The following is a 17,067-nucleotide window of genomic DNA, read 5'->3' as shown; positions in this document are numbered from 1 at the left end:
GGCTATTTTGCTGGGTGTGGAGGCCTAAAGGGTTGGTGGGGGAGAGACTCCAGGGCCAGGTGCCTCTGTTCCTCATGCTGGGTGAGCGCTGGGACAGTGCCGGAGACACACATCTCTTGGGTGGCATCCTGTGAGCCGCCTTCTGTCTGTGGTACCTGCCTATCTACCTGGTCAGGGAGAGGCTTTGCTGTGCCATTCCCCTGTGTAGTTTTCTGTCTCTTTCTGTGTTTTAGGAGGTTGAATGATCCCTCAGTTGTCACTCCATTCTCCAGAGACGACAGGGGGCACACCCCTCTCCATGTGGCTGCTCTCTGTGGTATGTGGTCCTGGGCTGGCCCCTAGGGGCTGTCACAGCAAAGGGATGGTGCCCAAGGTGACCCAGCAGAGAGGCCTGGCTGATGGGCTGGGGGTTGGCAGTTGGGGCTGCATCGTGGGTCCACCCTCCAAGGGCCGGAAGGAGAAGAGGAGCAAATGTTCCACAGGCCTCGATGGCCAGCCGGCTGCCTCCTGCGCTGGCTGAGCCCCACTGCGTGGTTCCCACGGCATGGAAACACTGCCTAACGCTGCCCCAGGCTGGGGGCCCAGCAAGGGAAGGCTTGAATCTGAACTACGAGAACGGTCTCAGAATCGTCAGCTCGCAGTTCTTGTGGCCCTGCCTTTAAAAAAATATTATTATTGTCTTTTAAAGTATACATTTGGCTGGGCATGGTGGCTCATGCCCGTAATCCCAGCACTTTGGGAGGCCGAGGCAGGCAAATCGCTTGAGGTCAGACATTCGAGACCAACCTGGCCGACATGGAGAAACTCTGTCTCTACAAAACATACAAAAATGAGCCTGTCGTGGTGGTGCACGCCTATAATCCCAGCTTCTTGGGAGGCTGAGTCAGAAGAATTGCTTGAACCTGGAAGGTGGAGGTTGCAGTGAGCTGAGATAGCACCACTGCACTCCAGCCTGGGTGGCTGAGTGAGACTCTGTCTCAAAAAATAAATAAATAAATAAATAAAATAAAGTGCACATTCAAGATAGAAAACATAAGGTCCTCCAGAGTCCCCGGCCATCCCTGTCTCCCAGAGATCGTTGTGATTGATGAGTGTCTGGGGTGTCTGCATGCTTGTGTGGATGTGTGGATGCATAAAGTGTGTGGTGCTCTAGGGCTCATAATATTCTGTTGTGTGCTGTTTTTCTCTTAGCACTATGCAAGAATATGTTTACTTGTCAGTATTTTTTAATGGCTGCATAATACTCCATCTTATGAACTGATGAGTCATGGAGCCTCTGGAAGTCTAAGCCTCTTTTCCATTATTGTTTATTGCTGAGAGGTGGACTTTTGCTGGGTCCCCTCCAAGGCCCACCCCAACATGTCTGGAGTCTGCAGAGCCTTACTTTATATTAGCTGTAGTTCCTCTCTAGCAGAAAAAGTATCTACCGTGTGTTTCATGCCCAGGACTAGGAGGGTGCAATAGTGTTGTGGTTTTACAGTTAAGGTGTGGAAGGCCTCCGCGCCTTCCTTCTCCATTGTGACGTCCTTCTGCTCTGCAGGGCAGGCATCCCTCATCGACCTCCTGGTTTCCAAGGGCGCCATGGTAAATGCCACAGACTACCACGGGGCCACTCCGCTCCACCTGGCCTGTCAGAAGGGCTACCAGAGCGTGACGGTGAGCAGTGGTGCCTTTGTGGCGGGCTGTCGCTTTGCTCCTGTGAGCTTGGTTCTGCGTGGTGACTGTACGGTCATGCTGGCTACCCTGCACCCCCGTCTCCTGGTGCTGTGCCCCGCTCGTTCCACACGAGCTCTACTGCAGCAGTAGTCAGGGAGTCCAAGGACTCCCGGGGTCTCCTGGGAAGACTTTCTGAGTCTCCTGGACAAGATTGTTAGGTTTAGATTTGAAACTTCCTGGCCGGATGTGGTAGCTCACGTCTGTAATCCCAGTGCTTTGGGAGCCCAAAGCAGGAGGATCCCTTGAGCCCAGGAGTTCAAGACCAGCCTGAGCAACCTAGGGAGACCCTATCTCTACCAAAAAATATATTTTTTAAATTATTTGGGCATGATGGTGTGTGCCTATAGTCCCAGCAACTTGAGAGGCTGATGCAGGAGGTTTGCCAGAGCCCAGCAGGTCGAGGCTGCAGTGAGCAATGATCGTGCCACTGCACTTCAGCCTGGGAGACAGAATGAGACCCTCTCTCTAAAAAGAAAAACTTCCTGATCATATGGGGGAAGAAAAGGTGGGGCTTTAGACTTTTTTCTTCAGTCTCTCAAGTGTCAGGAATGATGGGTGTCGGTTTAATTTGAATAGTAGCATAAATAAGATCGAAGATGGGAGCAAATGACCTCCCCCTGGTAAGACTGGAGGCCAGGCCTCCCAGGGAGCCGGCTGTGCCCTACTCATCGCTTTCCTTTATCTCCGCAGCTGCTGCTGCTGCACTACAAGGCCAGCGCGGAAGTGCAGGACAACAATGGGAATACGCCACTCCACCTGGCCTGCACCTACGGCCACGAGGACGTGAGTGGCTCTTGCTGTTCCGGGGGGGCTGCGTTCACCCTTTCCCACTCGTAGAGAAGTCGGGATTTCTCATTAATGTTTTTTGTGTCGATAATTATTGGAACATTGGGTGTGTAAATTTTTTTAATATGAAAGAATGTTAGGCCAGGCACGGTGGCTCACGCCTGTAATCCCAGCACTCTGGGAGGCTGAGGTGGGCAGATCATCTGAGGTCAGGAGTTCAAGACCAGCCTGACCAACATGGTGAAACCCCCATCTCAACTAAAAGTACAAAAATTAGCTGGGCGTGGTGGCGGGCACCTGTAATCCCAGCGACTCGGGAGTCTGAGGCATGAGAATCAGTTGAACCTGGGAGGCGGAGGTTGCAGTGAGCCAAGATCACACCATTGTATTCCATCCTGGGTGACAGTGAGACTCCATCTCAAAAAAAAAAAAAAAAAAAAGAGAATGTTTAATATATTACAGATGCCATATTGAAGTAACAAAGTTTAAAACAAGTCACTCATTATCTTATCCTGAAGTCAAATCATTTTCATTTCTCCTTGCTACCGTCTGGTTCTTACTTGTGTACATATTCAATTTTTACATTTTCTGTTTTTATTATTTACTTATTATTTATTTTTGAGACACGGCCTCACTCTGGCACCCAGGCTGGAGTGCAGTGATGGGATCTTGACTCACTGCAACCTCCTCCTTCCAGGTTCAAGCGATTCTCCCACCTCAGCCTCCCGAGTAGCTGGGATTACAGGTGTGTGCCACCACACCCAGCTAATTTTTGTATTTTTAGTAAAGTCGGGGTTTCACCATGTTGGCCAGGCTGGTCTGGATCTCCTAGCCCCAGGTGATCTGTCCACCTCAGCCTCCCAAAGTGCTGGGATTACAGGAGTGAGCCACCGCACCTGGCCTTTATTTTTTACTTTTTAAAATTAGAAAAACAAATTTTTTTTGAGACAAGATCTTGTTCTGTTGCCCAGCCTGGAGTGCAGTGGCATGATTTTGGCTCACTGCAGCCTTAGCCTCCTGGCTGAAGCCATCCTCCCACCTCAGCTTCCCCTGGGACTAAAGGTACACACCACCACGCCTGGCTAATTTTGATATTTTTGTAGAGAAGGGGTTTCGCCATGTTGCCCAGGCTGGTCTTACATTCCTGAACTCAAGTAATCCTCCCACCTCAGCCTTCCAAAGTTCTGGGAATACAGGCATGAGCCACCATTCCTGGTTCACTTTTATAATAATATCCAAGAATTGCGTAATTTCCATTTTCACGTCCTGTTTCACCACTATGTGCTTATTTTTTCCTACCCGCCCTCCTTCTGGCTTCTCTCCATAGTGATATATGGATAGATTTACACACGTGTGTGGGGCTCAGGCCTGGCCAGGTGGTTGATGTATGAAGATGACACCATGCCCTGTATGCTTTTATGCCACTTGCTTTCCTAACTTAGCTCTACGTTACAGAAATCCTCTAGGTCAGTCCCTGTTGATCTAGCACATTCTTTTTTTTTTTTTTGAGATAGAGTCTTGCTCTGTTGCCCAGCCTGGAGTGCAATGGCACGATCTCGGCTCACTGCAACCTCTGCCTCCCGGGTTCAAGCGATTCTCCTGCCTCAGCCTCCTGAGTAGCTGGGACTGCAGACACATACCACCACACCCAGCTAATTTTTGTATTTTTAGTAGGGACGGGGTTTCACCATGTTGACCAGGCTGGTCTTGAACTCCTGACCTCAAGTGATCCGCCTGCCTCAGCCTCCCAAAGTGCTGGGATTACAGGCGTGAGCCACCGTGCCTGGCCATCTAGCACATTCTTTAATAGCTATCGTGTGTTGTGTCAGTGGTCTCCAAGACCACCCTGGGCTCAGTGATTTGCTGGGAGGACTCACAGAACTCAGCATATAGTCACACTCACAGCTGTGGTTTGTTACAGCAGAAGGACACAGAACAACATCAGCAAAGGGAACAGGCACGTGGTGGAGTCCAGAGAGGAGAGCAGGGGTGAGCTTCAAACAGTCTCTCTCAGCTGGGCACAGTGGCTGGCACCTGTAATCCCAGCACTTTGGGAGACCAAGGCCGGCAAATTGCCTGAGGTCAGGAGTTCAAGACCGGCCTGGCCAACATGGTGAAACCCCGTCTCTACTAAAAAAATACAAAAATTAGCTGTGTGTGGTGGCACACACCTATAATCCCAGCTACTCAGGAGGTTGAGGTGGGAGAATCACTTGAACTAGGAGGCGGAGGTTGCAATGAGCTGAGATTGCACCGCTGTACTCCAGCCTAGGCGACAGAGCGAGACTGTGTCTCAAAAAAAAAAAAAAAAAAAAACAGGTCTCTTTTCATGGAGCCACATAGGATGGGCTCAGTTCTTCCAGCAGTGAGTTGGAACAACACACAGGAAGTGTGGTCCACTCGGGAAGCTCATTAGGAACTCAGTCCCCAAGAGTTAATGAAGGCTAGTCCTGTAAGCACCTTCTGGACAGCATGTACCAAAATGCCATACTCCCAGAAGAAACTCGGGCATTCAGCATAAACCACATTGTATAAAACAATTCAGGCCCAGTGTGAGCCACCTAATCAGTTAGGGAATTTTGGGAACACTCCCCACATCCAGGCACCCATAGAATGTTTCAGGCCAACAGGCAGTCTTGCAAGCAGGCCTCTCAGTGGTTAGCAGTCTCAGGCCTGCTGTAGTAACTCTGTTCTGTACATGGAGACATCACAGATTTTGCAGCCACTTCTTATTGATTGGCAGTTTCATCCTTTTGAAAGCATGAGGTGTCCTGGCTGAGCGCAGTGGCTCACATCTATAATTCCAGTGAGAGGCTGAGGCGGGAGGATTTTTTGAGCCCAGGAGTTTGAGTCCTGCCTGGGCAACAGAGTGAGACCCCATCTCTACAGAAAAAAAAAAAAAAAATTAAAAAAAAAAAAACCATCCAGGCATGGTGGTGCATGCTTGTGGTCCCAGCTGCTCGGGAGGCTGAGGTGGGAGGATCGCTTAAGCCCAGGAGTTCAAGGCTGCAGTGAGCTATTATTGCATCTCTGCACTGCAACCTGGATAACAGAGAGAGATCCTGTCTCAAAAAAGAGAAAGAAAAAAAAATGAATGAGAATGAGGTGTCCTGATCAGATACTGTGACACCTCTGAGTTCTGTCTGTTACTGCACATTTGCTTGGTGAGGAGGTCGAGGAGGGCACGGACCTTGTCGAGGCTTGGTACATCCATGAGCGATGCCATTTCCCCATCTCTTTGCAGTGTGTGAAGGCTCTGGTTTACTACGACGTGGAGTCGTGCAGACTTGACATTGGCAATGAGAAAGGAGACACCCCTCTACACATTGCTGCCCGCTGGGGCTACCAAGGCGTCATAGAGACATTGCTGCAGAACGGAGCGTCCACCGAGATCCAGAACAGACTGAAGGAGACGCCCCTCAAGTGTGCATTAAACTCAAAGGTAGCTCTTCCCATCTCTGAGGGGCAAGATGACTTTGAAAGAAGATCGATGTCTGTAGCTTAGGTCTTGGCCTACTAGACAAATTGTGCATTATTGCCTGAGGGCAGAACTTGGCTTGCACCCTTTCTGCCGCATGTGGGATGTCATCATTAATGGGTTTTACTGATACATTATTTTTGGTTTGAGTGGGCGTTTTTCTCAGGGTTGTTCCAGGAACTCCTGCAGGCAGAGTTTGTTCTGGCTGCCGAGTGCTATTGATTTATTGGCAAATGGAGTGGGCAGAAACGAGGCTCCGCAGGGGCAGGAACTGGGGAGGGAGCAGGATGTGTTGGAATTCTTTTTTCCCGGTGCTTCACCTTCAATGCCTAGAATCTTTATTGAGACTCGGCCAGTTCTGGACGTCATTGAGTATGGTTTCTTTCATACATAATTTGTTAATGAGCTTACCTTTTTCTGGTAGTAATTTCTGGAGACATAGTTTGGGGAGCATGTTGTGAAGTGCTCCCCTCTCGTGAGTCAGTGGGGCTTGGAGGTGGCTCGCAGAGGCCAGTTGTCTGCACTCTCGTCTCCCGGCAGCAGAGCTGGTGAATGGCATCATTAGAGAGGCATGTGGCAGACCGACCCGGCGGGGAGCACAGGGCCCTGTGAAATGGAGACCCCAGCATGGGCGTCCAGAATATCTGCAAGCTGAGGCTCCCCTGAGGGATTCTGTTCCAATCCAGGTCTCTAGGGGAGCCCCCTTTGTACAGGCCTGACTTTCTGCCTTTTTACAAAAATATTTAATTTTTTTTGTTGTTTTGAGATGGAGTCTTGCTCTGTTGCCCAGGCTGGAGTGCAGTGGCACAATCTTGGCTCACTGCAACCTCCACCTCCTAGGTTCAAGTGATTCTCCTACTTCAGCCTCCCAAGCAGCTGGGATTACAGGCGCCCACCACCACACCTGGTTAATTTTTTGTATTTTTAGTAGGGATGGGGTTTCACCATGTTGGCTAGGCTGGTCTTGAACTCCTGACCTCAGGTGATCCACCCACCTTGGCCTCCCAAAGTACTGGGATTATAGGCGTGAGTCATTGCGCCCAGCCCCAAAATATATGATTTTAGAGAAGTAATAGAGATGAGATCTTAGTGTGTTGCCCAGGCTTGTCTTAAATTCCTGGCCTCAAGTGATCCTCTCGCCTTGGCCTCCCAAGGTGCTGGCATTACAGGCATGAGCCACTGCGCCTGGCCAGCTTTCTGCCTTTTGATGTTTTACTGGCTCCCTTTTATAATTTCCAGCTCTTCCAGGTTGTTCTTTCAGTTTGTTCACATCTTATTCTGGGAATAGCACAGTTTGAATTTGTTTTTATTTTTGTTTTCTCTAAACCTCTTTATTGAGGCATGATTGGCATACAGAAAGCTGTATATAGTCAGTTATACAACTTGATGAGTTTAGAGATGAGTGGACATCCATGAAACCATCACCACCATCTACGGCATAAACATATCCATCACCTCCAAAAGTTTACTTCTGTTCTCTCTTTTTTTTTTTTTTTTTGAGACAAGGTTTGGCTGTATTGCCCACACTGGAGTACAGTGGTGCGATCTCAGCTTACTGCAACCTCTGCCTCCTGGGCTCAAGGCATCCTCCCACCTCAGCTCTCGAGTAGCTGGGACTACAGGCATGCGCCACCACACCCGGCTAATTTTTGTATTTTTTATACAGGTGGAGTTTCACCATGTTGGCCAGGCTGGTCTCAAACTCGTGACCTCAAGTGATCTGCCCGCCTTGGCCTCTTAAAGTGCTGGGATTACAGGTGTGAGCCACCGCCCCTGCTTTCATCTTTCTTTTTTATTGTTTTGGTGTTTTTTTTGAGACGGAGTCTCGCTCTGTCACCCAGGCTGGAGTGCAGTGGCATGATCTTGGCTCACTGCAACTTCCGCCTCCCAGGTTCAAGCGATTCTCCTGCCTCAGCCTCCCTTGTAGCTGGGAGGTATAGGTGTGTGTCACCAAGCCCAGCTAGTTTTTTTTTTTTTTTTTTTTTGTATTTTTAGTAGAGATGGGGTTTCATCATGTTGGCCAGGCTGGTCTTGAACTCCTGATCTCAAGTGATCTGCCCACCTAGGCCTCCCAAAGTGCTGGGATTACAGTTATGGGTCATCTCGCCCGGCTTCCCTCTTTTTTTTTTTTTTTTTTAATTGTTTTGTGTGTGTATGGCAGGGACACAGCATAAGAACTACAGTAAAGCACAGTTTGTGAAGGGTTAGATCCCTGTTTCTGGCTTCAGGGGCCTCCTGCTGTACCCCCTGAATACTGCAAAGGTCGCAACTTTCTGGCAGGCAGAGCTGACTGGGCTGAGCAGTGCCACCACGGCTGGGGCTGCTGGGATGTCTTGGGAGGAGGGTACTATTGCCGTGGCGTTTGTTTACCAAAGGCCCTTCCAGAGGGAGATCTGCAGAGGAAAGGAGAGGCCGCCTTCTCGGCTTGGCTCTGAGCTGTTCCTACTTGAGACCTGTGGGTGCTGGAGGAAAGGCCACACCTCATGCCTGTGGAGAGACAGGCCTGGGGGCTGGATGCAGTCACCTTTCAGGCTCCATGCGGGTCTGGCTTCTCTTATCCCTTGCGTCCATGCGTGGGAAGCCCTGAGCCCTCCCACGGGACAGGAGGAGCCGTGAAGGGAGGAAGCTCCGACTTTGGGGTGATCGTGCGTAAGTTCCCACCTGCTCTGGGTCTTGGTTTTTCTGTCCATCCAAGGGTGCGACTGGGCCACGTGACCTAAGGCTCACTGCACTGACATTCCGAGGAGCTAGGCCGGCAGTGGGGCGTGTGGGTGATGGCACTGTGCTGAGACGACCCCCATCTCACTGGGTACTGTTGGCATCCCCCTTGTACCCCTAGATTCTGTCTGTAATGGAAGCCTATCACCTGTCCTTCGAGAGGAGGCAGAAGTCGTCCGAGGTAAGTCAGCCAGGCTGAGCAGGTCGGGTTACCTTGGAGACCAAGGGCGCCTTCTCTGGTCCTCACGTGTCTTTGTGCCCTGTCTTCTCTCTTGTCGGGGCTCCTTGGCTGCAGGCCCCTGTGCTGTCCCCGCAGCGCTCCGTGGACTCCATCAGCCAAGAGTCCTCCACTTCCAGCTTCTCCTCCATGTCAGCCGGCTCAAGGCAGGAGGAGACCAAGAAGGACTACAGAGAGGTGAGGCTTCCAGAGGGAGGGCTGGGGAGGGGAGGCCTTGGCGGCCCTGGGCAGTGGTGTCCAGCTGAAGAGCCGTGGCCTGACAAGGGCCGCCCTCTCAGCCTGCTTGCCCATGCTGGGGCCGCTGCTGCTCTGTGGTGGCCGAGGTTGGTGCCTTCGAGCTGGGCCCAGCGGCATCTCGCGGTGCTGTATATTTTGGTGTGCCCTTCATGGACCACTCCCTGAGCAGCAATTAGTGTGGTAGAGTGCATTTGTGTATTAGAGAGAGGATAGGCTAAGAAAAAGACAAGTCAGGTCATGTAGAAGTCCGCTGATTTCAGATCATTTTATTTTTATTTTTTATTTTTTGAGATAGAGTCTCACTCTGTTGCCCAGGCTGGAGTGCAGTGGTGCAATCCGGGCTCACTGCAACCTCTGCCTCCCAGGTTCAAGCAATTCTCCTGCCTCAGCCTCCCAAGTAACGGATTATAGGCATGAGCCACCATGCCCGGCCAGATCTGCCTCATTCTTTAGCTGAGGAGTGGACTGTTGAATGGATGTACCACCTTCGATGGCCCCCCATGGGTGCTGAACCCTCACTGACCCTACCATAGTGTCCCACTACCCACAAGCCGTGACATGCTCTTGGAGGACCAAGTAAGCTTAGCTCCATGCAAAACCATAGCAGAGAAAGCCAAGAGACATGGTCCAAAGTCTAACGGAGACCTGAAGTTGTCCCTGGGAGGGGTGTCCACCCTCATGGTGTCCCAGCTAGCAGATACTGATAGCTGAGTTCAGTATTTCTTTTCTTTTTTTTTTTTCTTTTTGGGACAGGGTCTCACTGTGTCACCCAGGCTGGAGTGCAGTGGTACAGTCATAGCTCCCTGCAACCTCAAACTCCTGGGGATGGCCTCCAAAGTGCTGGGACTACAGGCCGAGCCACTGCACTTAGCTAAGTGTATTTTTCTAAATCATAGGGGTGGCTGGCGTCTTAGGAAGGACTTGTGTTCCAAGGCGACCATGGCCTCACCTTTCCACTGATAAATATACATTTATACAATTCCACTGATAAAGTTACAGTTTATATTCCCTAAATGGCAGTGGGTTCTGCACACACCAGCAACTTCCTAGGATGCCCTCTCTGAGCAGTTTTAGGGACATGTTTACAGGATACTAAATCAGCCGGGCGTGGTGGCTCACGCCTGTAATGCCAGCACTTTGGGAGGCCGAGGTGGGCGGATCACCTGAGGTCAGGAGTTCGAGACCGGCCTGACCAATATGGAGAAACCCTGTATCTACTAAAAATACAAAAAAAATTAGCCAGGCGTCGTGGTGCATGCCTGTAATCCCAGCTACTAGGGAGGCTGAGGCAGGAGAATCACTTGAACCTGGGAGGCGGAGGTTGCGGTGAGCCGAGATTGCGCCACTGCACTCCATCCTGAGCAATAAGAGCGAAACTCCATCTCAAAAAAAAAAAAAAAATTAAATCAGACGTTAAAAGTCCACAAATCAAGCCAATAGATTTTCAGAATGTTTATATTATTTCTATTATTATTTTATTGTTGAAATCATTTTTCTAACATTCTTGTTCCTTTTATTAAGGTAGAAAAACTTTTGAGAGCAGTTGCTGATGGAGATCTAGAAATGGTGAGTTTTTAGAAGTGCTTTTTATTTTATTTTTATTTTTTAGAGACAGGGTCTTGTTCTGTCACCCAGGCTGGAGTGCAGTGGCGTGATCATGGCTCACTGCAGCCTTGAACTCCTGGACTCAAGCGATCCTCTTGCCTCAGCCTCTTGAATAGATGGGACCACAGTTGTGCGCGGCCATGCCTGGCTAATCATAAACAAATTTTTTGTAGAGATAGGGTCTTGCTATATTGCCCAGTCTGATCTTGAACTCCTGGCCTCAAGCGATTCTCCTGCCTTGGCCTCCCAAAGTGCTTGGGTTATAGGTGTGAGCCACCCTGCCCAGCTTTAGAAGTGCTTTTTATTATAAAAAGCTTGTTCTAGCTTAAAACAGCCACCCACCTGTGTTTCTTGTCTCCAGTTCAGTTTCGGGCCATGTGGACTCTGATTTTGTGCAGAGGGCGCTATGTTTAATGCATATTTGGTAATGGTGATATTATATTTTCCTGACAAGTAATGAGGCAGATCAACATACAGGCACATAGCGAGTGTGGGCCCTGCCTTTCAGATGTCCATATTCCAGGAGTGTGATGAGACGTTGCCAAGACCAGAGACCATGTCCGAGGCACAGAGTGTGGGCTCAGAGCCCAGGCCCACTAGCCAGTGTGCAAGGAGGGCAGCTTGGTTTTAAGAGAGGGCAGCGTCTTGGGGAGAGGAGGAAGTAGAGAGGCGAAGGCAGAGCCCAGTGGTGTTTGTGAGGTTCTGCAGAAGCTGTGGTCGGCTGGGACTCCTGGGCCATGAGAGGGGGCCTGAGGCTTGAGGCTCCGAAGAGTCATAAGCAGGTATCTGGATAAAGATGGAGCCGCCAGCCCTGGGCTGGCACCTGGAGAGAATGTCGTGGCTTGAAGGAAGGCGTCTGTCCTAACCATTAGGTACATCTGACAGTGAAATGAGTGGACATTGGAGACAGCCTTCCTTAGATTCTGACGGACAGGTTCCCCTGGCTTGCCTTTGGCCCTTTGAAAGGACTGTGTCTTCCACTTTTTTTTTTTTTTTTTTTTTTTGAGATGGAGTCTTGCTCTGTCATCCAGGAGTGCAGTGGCATGATCTCAGCTCACTGCAACCTCCACCTCCTGGGTTCAAGCAATTCTCCTGCTTCAGCCTCCTGAGAAGGTGGGACTACAGGCATGCGCCACCACACCCAGCTAATTTTTGTATTTTTAGCAGAGACGGGGTTTCACCGTGTTGGCCAGGCTGGGCTCGAACTCCTGACCTCAGGTGATCTGCCTGCTTAGGCCTCCCAAAATGCTGGGATTACAGGCGTGAGCCACCATGCCTGCCTGTATCTTCCACTTTTAATGGAGGAGGGAGTGAGGTGCTCACTAAGTGCCCTAGGACCAGGATGGGTTTATTTTTTTGAGAGTTTTGCTCTCTTGCCCAGGCTGGAGTGCTATGGTGTGATCATGGCTCACAGTAGCCTTGAACTCCTGGGCTCAGGTGATTCTCTGGCCTCTGCCTCCCAGAATGCTGGGATTACACCTATAAGCCACTGCGCCCAGCCCTAGGACTAGAGTTTTAAAGCCATCACCCTGAGGCAGCACCGATCTGCCTGTCCTTTTTTATGATAGAAGAAAATAATCTCTGGCATAAGCCGTGAAGTGGAAGGACTGAGGAAGGCTTCATGAGGGAGCAGAAGCCAGTTATAAATGGCTGTGGGGTTGGAGAAGGAAGCGTGGGCCCTGATTGGGAACGGTTGACGGTGTGTGTTTAAGATATCGTGCATGCGAAGACGCTGAGGATGTGTTCCTGTTTCCCTTACTCTCCATCACCAGGTGCGTTACCTGTTGGAATGGACAGAGGAGGACCTGGAGGATGCGGAGGACACTGTCAGTGCAGCGGACCCCGAATTCTGTCACCCGTTGTGCCAGTGCCCCAAGTGTGCCCCAGCTCAGAAGGTTCGGCTTTGTTTCTGTTGGTGGAGGTCAGGGAATGTAGGCAATTTTTGTTTTTGTTTTTGTTTTTGTTTTTTGAGACAGGGTCTCGTTCTGTCACCCAGGCCGGAGTGCAGTGGTACAGTCATGACCCACTGCAGCCTCAACCGCCTGGGCTCAAATGATCCTCCCACCTCAGTCTCCTGACTAGCTGAGACCACAGGCATGCACCATCACACCTGGCTAATTTGTTTCTTTTTTCTGTGTTGCCCAGACTGGTCTCGGCCTCCCAGGCTCAAGCTATCCTCCTGCCTCAGCCTCCCACAGTGCTGGGATTACAGATGTGAGCCACTGCTCCTGGCCAGCAAATTCTTCCTTTTTCCCTCAGGAAAGTTCTCGATTTCTCAGCCAGATAATTACTGTACTGCATGTCTGTGAATAGGTATTCCCCAAGATATGGTGGGACTCATTAGCCTAGGGCGGGTGCCAGCTCCCTGCGCGGCAGGTAAGCGAGCAGAGATGTGTCCCATGATTAGCGTTTTGGCTGCTATCTGGGCCCCTGCGTCCCGTGGCAGGAGCTTATGAACAGATGCTCAAGGGTCTCCTTCCAGGTACGTAAAGCCCCCCAGGGAAGCTGCACGCATGTTCTGCTGTTGCTTTTACTCAGGTGAGTTCACTCTTCATGGGGACTCTCCCTCCAAGTGCAGAGAAATCCCCAAACCCTCTCCCAGCTTTCCCCAGGGGTAACATCCTTGCAAAACTGTGGTACAGAATCACAGCCAGGATATCGACATTGATGCAATCCGTGGATCTTAGTTCAGATTTCCCCAGTTCTGCTTGTTCTCGTGTGTGTGTATTTAGTTCTGTACAGTTGTGCCACATGTGTAGGTTTATGTATTCACCATCACATTCAAGATATTTTCTGTGACAGATACTTTTTTATACTCCTTGTTCTTTTTTTTTATTTATTTTTTATTTTTTGAGATAGAGCCTTGCTCTGTCGGGCGATCTTGGCTTACTGCAACCTCTGCCTCCCGGGTTGAAGCGATTCTCCTGCCTCAGCCTCCTGTGTAGCGGGGACTATAGCACCCACCACCACGCCCAGCTAATTTTTTGTATTTTTAGTGGAGACAGGGTTTCACCATGTTGGCCAGGCTGGTCTCAAACTCCTGACCTCAAGTGATCCGCCCATCTCAGCCTCCCAAAGTGCTGGGATTACAGGCGTGAGCCACTGCGCCTGGCCTCCTTGTTCTTTTACAGCCTCTTGTTCTTGTTTTGTAATGTCTCAAAAAGACAGAACACTAAACTGCTTTATATCCTTGATTAAATTAAAACCCACCCCGCCATTCTTTTCTAGCCCAGTGTTTTAGAATTGGTCTTTAAATCCTTTATTGAAGTATAATTCACAGACAATAAAGTCTATGTGTTTATACAACTTGGTGAGCTTTTACAGATGTAAAACCTGTGAAGCCATCACCACCATCAAGACGCAGCACGTGTCTGTCACCTGAAAGCACAGTTCTCTCACAAGACCAATCATTCAAACTGCCCTCTTACAGCCACACCCACCTCTCTCCCTGCCACGCCCACCCCACCATCCCCAACCCCTGGCAACCACTCACCTGTTCTCCATTTTGCTAATCCTGTCACTTCAAAAACGTTACATAAGTGGCTTATGCCTGTAATCCCAGCACTTTGGGAGGCAGAGGCAGGTGGATCACGAAGTTAGAAGATCAAGACCATCCTGGCTAACATGGTGAAACCCCGTCTCTACTAAAAATACAAAAAATTAGCCGGGCGTGGTGGCGGGCGCTTCTAGTTCCAGCTACTTGGGAGGCTGAGGCAAGAGAATGGCGTGAACCCAGGAGGCAGGGCTTGCAGTGAGCTGAGATCGTGCCACCGCACTCCAGCCTGGGCGACAGAGCAAGACTCCGTCTCAAAAAAAAAAAAAAAAAAAAGTTACATAAATTTAATCACGGTATACAATCCTTTTGGGATTGACTTTCTTCGCTCCGTTTGATTCCACACTGTTGCCTAGAATCAGGTCTGTTTCTCCATGGCGGGGTGGCATTCCATTTGTTTAATGGTGGCATATACTCACTGTGGAATGTCCAAGGACATGTAGTTTGTTGCTAGTTTGGGGAATATTACCAATAAAACTGCCACGAACAAACATTAGAGTAGACGTTTCGGTAAGAACACAAGTTTTCATTTTTCTAGGATAAGTGCCCAAGAGTGCAATTGTGGAGTCATGTGGTCATTGCACGACAATTCCATGGTTCATTTTTATAAGGAACTGACAGTCTTTTCCCAAGCAGGCTGTATCGTTTTACATGCCCACCAGCGATGTATGAGTGATCCAGTTCCTTCTCGTCCTCCCCAGCACTGGGTGTGGTTATTATTTTCTGTTTTAGCCGTTCAGATAGGTGTGTAGTACTATCTCAGTGTGGCCTTAATTTGCATTTCTCTAATGGCTGATGCTGTTGAACAGCTTTTCATGTGCTTATTTGCCATCTGTATATGTTCTTCAGTGAAATGTCTGTTCATTTGTTTTGCCCATTTTCTAATTGGTTTGTTTTTGGCTTTATCGTTGAATTTTGAGGGTTCTTTATATATTCTAGATATGTGGATATTTGTCAGATACGTGCTTTGCAGACATTTTCTTTCAGTCTGTAGCTTGTCTATAATTTCCTCACATGGGCTTTCACAGAGAAAAAGTTTTTAGACATCTCATTTGTCAGTATTTCCTTTTATGGATTATACTTTTGGTGTCAAGTCTGAGAATTCTTTGCCTTGCTCTAGATTTCCAACTTTCTCCTGTTTTTTTTAAGTTATAATTTTATATTTTATAGTTAAGTCCATGATCCAATTTGTGTTAATTTTTACTCAAAGTGTGAGATTTAGGTTGAGGTTCTTCTTTGTTTTTTCTTGCCTACGAATGTCCACTTGCGCCAGCACCATTTGTTGAAAAGCCTCTCCTTCCTCCTGTGACTTGCCTTTGCACCTCAGTTGGCTATAGATTGTGTGGATCTATTTCTGGGTTCTCTGTTCTGCTGCGTTGATCTATGGGCCCATCCTACCAGTACCGTGCTGTCTTGATGACTGATGCTGTGTAGTAAGCCTCAGTATTGGATTGAATGATTCTTCCCAATTTATTCTTCTTTGCCAGGAATATTTCAGCTAATCTATGGCCTGTGCCTTGCCATGTAAATTTTATTTCTTTATTTACCTATTGCTTACTTACTTACTTACTCACTCTTATAGTACCCAGACTGGTCTGAGCTATATCAATTTTAGAATTAGCTTTTGTATGTCTACAAAATACCTTGCTCGGATTTTGATAGGAATTACATTAAACCTATAGATGAACTGGGGAGAAATAACATCATATGACTCAACGTATGTTGAGTCTTCATGAACATGGTACATCTCTCCAAGTATTTAGGCCTTCTTTGACTTCTTTCATCAACATTTTGTGATTTTTTTTCATCATACAGATCCTGCCTGTGTCGTGTTAAGTGTACACCTCAGTATTTCATCTTCTTTCAAGCAGTTGTAAACGGTATTGCATACATAGCATGCATTCATGTGTTAGCTATCTAATTATAGATGTGTATGTCCCATACTAAGAGAATTAGGCTGGGCTCAGTGTCATACACCTGTAATCCCAACACTTTGGGAGGCCGAGGCTAGAGGATCACTTGAGGCCAGGAGTTTGAGACCAGCCTGGCCAACAGAGTAAGACCCTGTCTCTAAGAAACTAAAAATAGAAAATAGAAAATAGAAAATGAATTTGGCCAGGCACGATGGCTCACGCCTGTAATACCAGCACTTTGGGAGGCCGAGGCGGGTAGATCACCTGAGGTCAGGAGTTCGAGACCAGCCTGACCAACATGGAGAAACCCCATCCCTACTAAAAATACAAAATTAGCTGGCCGTGGCGGTGCATGCCTGTAATCCCAGCTACTCGGGAGGCTGAGGCAGGAGAATCGCTTGAACCCAGGAGGCGGAGGTTGCGGTGAGCCAAGATCGTGCCATTGCACTCTAGCCTGGGGAACAAAAGTGAAACTCCGTCTCAAAAAAAAAGAAAATGGATTTGACTTTACAAAATAGATAGAGTGGTGTTAGCCTTTATATTGTAGGATAATTTTACCATTTCTAAAAAGAACTTCAGCGTGGGTGACTCTAAGGATATTGAAAATGACTAAAGTTTTCCCTCACACGTTTTTCAGCTGTGAGGTAACATGTACATTGGGGATGTGCACCTTTTGACCTGGCCCCCTGCTGCTGGATGCACATGGTCCAGAACACAATTTCCCCGAGGTGGGTGGCTATGAAAACACAGGATAAGAAAGGCAGATGGTGTTCCCTAGCATCTGGTGGGAAGTGATGAAGCCCTCGGGCCCTCAGTACCTGTG

At 48.8% G+C, this 17,067-nt stretch overlaps 1 protein-coding gene across 2 annotated transcripts in view; it reads left to right on the top strand.

Annotated features, from left to right (window-relative positions):
* The window catches only part of ANKRD27 (ankyrin repeat domain 27), a 78,246-nt gene that overhangs the window by 46,942 nt on the left and 14,237 nt on the right, over nt 1–17,067 (top strand). For both annotated transcript variants that reach the window (XM_019016471.4, XM_055368889.2), the window contains 8 exons: nt 234–316; nt 1,541–1,656; nt 2,407–2,499; nt 5,747–5,944; nt 8,820–8,879; nt 8,994–9,113; nt 10,695–10,739; nt 12,551–12,673. In XM_019016471.4, the coding sequence (XP_018872016.1) occupies nt 234–316; nt 1,541–1,656; nt 2,407–2,499; nt 5,747–5,944; nt 8,820–8,879; nt 8,994–9,113; nt 10,695–10,739; nt 12,551–12,673 (838 nt within the window). The remainder of the gene's footprint in view (nt 1–233; nt 317–1,540; nt 1,657–2,406; nt 2,500–5,746; nt 5,945–8,819; nt 8,880–8,993; nt 9,114–10,694; nt 10,740–12,550; nt 12,674–17,067) is intronic.

The sequence above is a fragment of the Gorilla gorilla genome, chromosome 20 (genome assembly GCF_029281585.2).
Source record: "Gorilla gorilla gorilla isolate KB3781 chromosome 20, NHGRI_mGorGor1-v2.1_pri, whole genome shotgun sequence".
NCBI lineage: Eukaryota > Metazoa > Chordata > Mammalia > Primates > Hominidae > Gorilla > Gorilla gorilla.
The sequence above is the reverse complement of the archived record's forward strand: the minus strand, read 5'-3'. Positions and strand labels throughout refer to the sequence as shown.